Source organism: Lissotriton helveticus, chromosome 8, assembly GCF_964261635.1.
Source record: "Lissotriton helveticus chromosome 8, aLisHel1.1, whole genome shotgun sequence".
Taxonomy (NCBI): domain Eukaryota; kingdom Metazoa; phylum Chordata; class Amphibia; order Caudata; family Salamandridae; genus Lissotriton; species Lissotriton helveticus.
In genome coordinates, this window is record NC_136069.1 from 1,069,126,494 (window position 1) to 1,069,132,493 (window position 6,000).

General features: G+C 43.5%; 1 protein-coding gene across 1 annotated transcript in view; it reads right to left on the reverse strand.

Moving 5' to 3' along the window:
* DNAJC3 (DnaJ heat shock protein family (Hsp40) member C3) overlaps nt 1-3,562 on the reverse strand; it is a 264,365-nt gene extending 260,803 nt beyond the window's left edge. Inside the window, exon 1 of the mRNA XM_078657961.1 lies at nt 3,236-3,562. Within this exon, the coding sequence (XP_078514087.1) occupies nt 3,236-3,317 (82 nt within the window). The 5' untranslated portion in view covers nt 3,318-3,562. The remainder of the gene's footprint in view (nt 1-3,235) is intronic.
* Nucleotides 3,563-6,000: the final 2,438 nt, after the last annotated feature.

A 6,000-nucleotide genomic window follows, 5' to 3' on the forward strand; every position in this document is an offset into this window, starting at 1 on the left:
TTTCCTCCTCCCATACTCTGAAACTCGCTGTCGATTGCGTACTGAAAAGTGCCAAATGTTTTAAGTTTATTAAAAAAACACAACAACAAATACCACTGCATTTGGCAATAGTCCAACACAAGTATTCGCCCATTTAAAAAAAATCAATGATCAAATACGGCCTTAAAAACACCCACATTTTTTCAGGTGTACAATGTTCGTGTGACAACTTGGAAACCCAAGGCAGTATCATTCAGATACAAAAGGTTTGCACTGCCATGGGGGGCAGGCCAGCCAGCATCACATCTACTTGCATCAAGTTTCACTCCTTATGAGTGAGTGTAAACTTTGGACGTCAGTCAGTCTTACCAACTTCAAAGACTCAATCGAATGAAAGTCTCATATTTGGCAACACTTTATTCTGTTAAAATAATATTAAAAGGTGAAAAACTCTTAAATCTAACTTGCGTCGATGTTAGTGCCTCTAGTCATCATAGCCCAAGGCTGGCCCCACTAGTACATTCTATTCACTTTCCTGCTGCGACGCACCAATTTTTCAGACACACAATTGATGGACGGAAAGCAGTACAAATCAAAACATTCATCCCCAGACAAGAGATCTTGGTAAAATCCATCATTCTTTTGCTCACCATGCCAACCAAGTTTAGACCTGGCCATATGCAAATCAGTCTTGACCCTGTGCCTCATGAGAACAATCCAGACCGAACTGCCAAGCCAGGTCTTCCCTGGAACGGAAACAATCAGCCTAGGACTGGTTTCGGGGTTTCGCCCCTCATCAGACAGGAAAGCTTGAATTCAGTGGCACAGTGAGCCCGGGACCCACATCTGGGCATATCTGGTGTATTTAGTGCGAGAAAGCAAAAGACACAGAATGGATGGACGGAATGCAGAACAAATCAAAACATTCACCCCCAGTCAAGAGATCTGAGTTAATTCATCATTCTTTTGGTCACCATGCCACCCCAGTTTAGACCAGGCCATATGCAAATCAGTCTTGGTTCTGTGCCTCATGAGAACAGTCCAGCCCATACTGCCAAGCCAGGTCCTCCCTGGACCGGAAACAAGCATCCTAGGACTGGTTTCGGGGTTGCACCAAGCATCTGCCAGGATAGCTTGAATCCAGTGGCACAGTGAAAATGTTTGACATGTATTAAAAAGCACTTGACTAGATAGGACATGTCAAATTAACAAATGCCTCAAAACGGGTTTTCTAATTGTCAACTGTGACCGTAGGAAACATTGGTCACTAAAGGTGAAGGCCACTATAAAATAACGGTTTTCAAATAGCGCAGCACGTTTTCGCAGGGCTATCAAAAGTGTGAGGAGAACCCAACCCAAATGGTACTCGTTTCAGCCACGCCAAAAAGGCTGAGTCTGTCACATCTTTAGTTAAAGCTGTCATATGCACGGTGAAACCAAATTATGCAGGTAGCCATTAACCTAACCTGCCACCTTGGAGAAATTAGGAAAGGAGGACTGCTAATGCAGTGATCCCAAAAATACCTCTGAACAAGGGAGGCGTTTACATTAGTAACTACGTTTCACACAAGTCAAAAAAGTTATGTAGGTCGTTTCTAACATTACACTATAATAGTGGTTCAGCTTCACAGTGAACTCAATTGAATTAGACTGGATACATGTCTTATTAGAGAAGTGGCCAGTGTTTAGCTGAGTGAATAAAAGGATCTGTTTCACAAAACAATGGTAAATCAGGGGGGGGGGAGAGAACACAAAACCCTGCCATTCTCAGGGACTTCCGATCAAGGAGATGTTAAGAAACATTATGAAAATCCTCTTGCTACCTGACAAATAAGAGAAGAAACCCGCCCAGTGCACATAGAGTCCACAACCGCCCATGACACTTTGGTGTTAGTGAGAACCAGTCTGTGGTCAAGCGTGGGGGGATATGAGGGGCAAAAACCACAAAAAGTTATAGGATATTTTTGTTTTTTAGCCATGCCCACATGCTCAATCGCCCCACCCCCTTGCGCACAGCATCGCAGTTGCCATACTTTTTAGGTTGAGCCTAGCGGCAGCACGCCTTCACTGCTTGCTCTGCGAGGCATGCTGTAGTAGAGTTTGCTGTGGAAGCCTCGCACACTCTCCGCCCATATTTGTCATTGGCTTGTGTCATTGTAATTCCTAAATGCTGGCTTCTGATTCGTAGAAAGGCTTGTTAGTCCCTCCTTGGTACCGCCTTGTCTCTGTTGGTTACCGCCCAATATGGCTGGACCATACTTGGCTTGTTACCCGGTCTGCATTATAAGTGGGTGAGCACTATTTTATTTAAATGACACAGGGAACAATGGCGGCTGCTTTTTTTTATTGTATCTTAATGCTGATGGCGGGGCCTGCTTTAGTGACACCGCGCACAGTTGTTTTTATTTTGCTTTAATACTAAGCGCAGCGTCCCCTAAGCGGGCGCCGCTCTCTATCTTTTTTTCTTTTAACTTTGCTCACGTGGTCTATTAGGAAGCACGTGGTGAGCTTCGGCACCAGTGCATATGTAAATGTCCAACTGTATTTCAGAAAGTTGGCGAGCTGGCAATAAATATTTTTCCCAGGCGGCAGCTCGACAGGCACATTTATTTGCTTCCCTTTCTGTGTGACCAAACCAAGAGGAGGTGGTCGGAGAGTGTCCCTCTTCCCAAGCTCCCTTTTCAGATCCCTAATTGAAAGGCGCTAAATAAAGACCAGGAGAGAGCATTACTCAGCTGACAGCGTTTTTTCAACTTTAAATCAGTTTTATTAATTATGTTTGACATTTCCTTAATTTGTTTGATTTATATCCCATCAGCCCATACTAGACGATTGCCCCATACATCATCTTACCAGAATCCTGGCACACTTGCAGAATATAAATAATAACAAGCATTTGCAATCCAATAGGTCTCGCATTTACCCGAGTTTGAGCTATTGGCATTGTAAATGACAATGCCTTTTATGTTTGGGTTTTTGAAACATAAACAAAACGAATTGCCATTTACAATGCCAATAGCTCAAACTCGGGTAAATGCGAGACATGTTGCATTGCAAATGCTTGTTTATTACTGCGCTTCCACGGGCTGATGGGAACACAGAGAGGGAGGGGGTCAATCTCCTCGGACATATGTCACGGTCTTGTGTCTTACCCGCTTAAATACTAAGGCAGTGTTGCTTGTTTTCTACTCCGTAGCACTAAATATGTGCATTTCACAGTGTCCTGCGGCACACATGGCTCCCCCCGCATTCTTACCTTCATACTGCAAGTCGAACAGCACAAGCAGGAAGGGAAAGAAGGAGAGAATCCTGTTGGCGCAGGCGCTGGGAGACACCATACTGCTGTCGTCTGCAGTCACCGACCCCGATCTTCCTTCCTTTGGAAGTGCTATGAATTGTCACGACCACGCGCCCCGACTTCCTACCCAGCTGTGCGGAGACTACCTTGAAACTCGAGAGAAACTTTGTGTACTACTTGGGTCGTGGGCGGCCCTGATTGGTTGCGGGACGGCTATGCCACCCCGCCCTTTCTCGGTCTCATTAGGAGAACGTGGAGGCTCTGGAAGAGGCCAGGGCTGTCACTGGCCGGCCGGGCCGAGAGGGCGGGAGCGAGCGGGCCCGAGCAAGAGAAGGTGGGAGGGAGCATATGAGACGGCTCTCCAAGAGGACAGAGATGGTCGGTTCAATGAGGTTAATCGCGTGACCGTCTTTCTTTAGGATTATTGTTTTGTGTTAAAATTAAATTAGCAAAAAAATGTAATATTTCGAAGTGGGCTAGCCATCAAATTAACAGAAAAGCAGAGCTCGAGACGAGACATGGGTCGGCTCTGGTTCTAAGAGCTTGGGCAGGAACCAAGCCTTAAACCTATGTATTTATTTATTTATGCATTTGTATATAGCGCGGACTTTACCCGAAGGTGTCAGAGCGCTTCACAATAGGAACAAAACTGATACATGAGGAGAACATTACAAGTGGTATATAAATCATGCAATAAATATTATGTAAGAAGATGATAAGCCCCTGATGCTGCCTTCAGTCCTAAGTGCCGATAATGAGGTCGTCGATCTGTATACATAAGCTGTTATGATGCCAATTGGGTGTTCTTGTTTATGTTCTGGAAACTGAAAAAAATATATTTTTAAAAAAAAAGAAGATGATAAGATGTTTTCAAAATTCTAAAAAGTGTGCGTTTAAACACGCGGAAGCGTTTTACCATTGTACATTACAGCATTGAGAAGCATTTTTTTAAAAGTGAGATTACTGCCCCCCCTTATATGATATCAATGCTGTTGGTAAAGTAATAGGCAAGTCAGGTGCCCTGTGTGTGTGCGTGTGTGTATTGGGGGGGAGGGGCAGATTTAAAAAAAATATATACTGTAAAGTTGTTGTTAAGTAAATCAAACAAAATAAAGTTTTATATGCCACACACACCCTGGCCTGAACTCATGTATTTGAAGATGCTCTAATATGTGATAATGAACAAAAAGGAAGCTTGGTGAGAAAATGTATTTGCCTAGGATCAAACAATTTGCCGATTTTCCATTTTCCTACCATGCAGTCCAACCACTAAATGTTTATATCTTCCTCACTTCAAAGATCAATGTTTTGTCCTTACTTCTTGGAGGGTGAGTTTAAAGTGTGGGTGACAGACATAATCCATATTTTATTTTTAGCAGTTTAAATAGCAAAAACCTTTCCCAAGGTCATTAGGTCGCTTCCACAAAAGACACAGACTAGGTTAAAACATTTTTTGTGCACTGTGAGATTTGATGTGTTTTCCAGGATGCTAAGCAGCTAGAGGTCAGGATTCAAACCTAGTTGCCATGTTACATGATCAGGAGATGTAGCCACTACACTGCATTATGCCCATGAAAGCTTGGCATCTTTTGTGCTCAGTGCTCAAAAGGACCTTGAGCTGAGTCAGACAAAGCATCTGGCTCGATCTTGGCTCCATCATTAAGTGGCTCGCTCACCTCTATTAACACACATGTGTATTTCTTTGCTCTTGTGTATAGTTGTAGTAATTATTTATCGCTTAAAGCGGCAGTCAGGTAGCACGTTAAACCATGGAGAGTGTGTGGTTGGAGTGTTGTATTTGTAGGGTGAGATTGCATAGAAGTAAGCACAGCATCCATAAGAGAGAAAAAGAGCGCTTTGTTAGGGCAGGTCCAAAGCTAGCTTTCAACAATATCACATTTTAAATGGTTAACCACCTCATAAATACATCAACTTTTTTAGTCCCCACCTCCCTTAAATTGTCCTCCCTATAAGCAGACTTTCCCAAACAAACCAGCATTTCCGCCACCCCAAAGCATGCCTCAACAATCCACCAACCATTCAAAACATAAGCCATCTGTTGCCTTTCGTGCAATAATCCTTCTTGAAGATCCCTCCTGCTACCCCTCTACCCTGTGATGTCCCTGCCGGCACTCTCCCTCTCTTTTACCCTTTTCTAGATTCAAGCGCCCATCCTGCAACCTTCTGGACCAGTGCATTAGCCAAACATTTTCCACCAACTATGAAAAACACTGCATAAATGTTTTTCCTGCCCTCTCCTATAGCTTCACTCAGGAGGCGGTCGCTCCTGTTGCCATCTTTCCACATCCCCTAAGTTAACATCAACACCATAACTTAACTATTCATTTATTGGCTAACAATTCTCGATTCACCAAAAAGTAATACTCATTCTCTAAAACAGAAGGATGAACACCGTCAGGTCTGAATAGGTTGAAATCATCATGTACAATACTTCCATGTTGAATAGCGCTTATAAATTTTTCATCACAAACAGGCAGCATCTCTCTGTTTACCTTACGTCTTGCCATCTCCACTGCACTATGTTCTATAGCACCTCTCCACAGTTGCCTCTGCACTAATTCTATGCACGCCACAAATGTACCTGACTACAAACTACATACCCTGTCAAATTCAACAAAGCCATACACGAAAGCTCAACAAAATCATTTTCACCTGAGTTAACTGTACTTCTAGGCAGGCTCTGTAGGGCACCAAATTTGTTA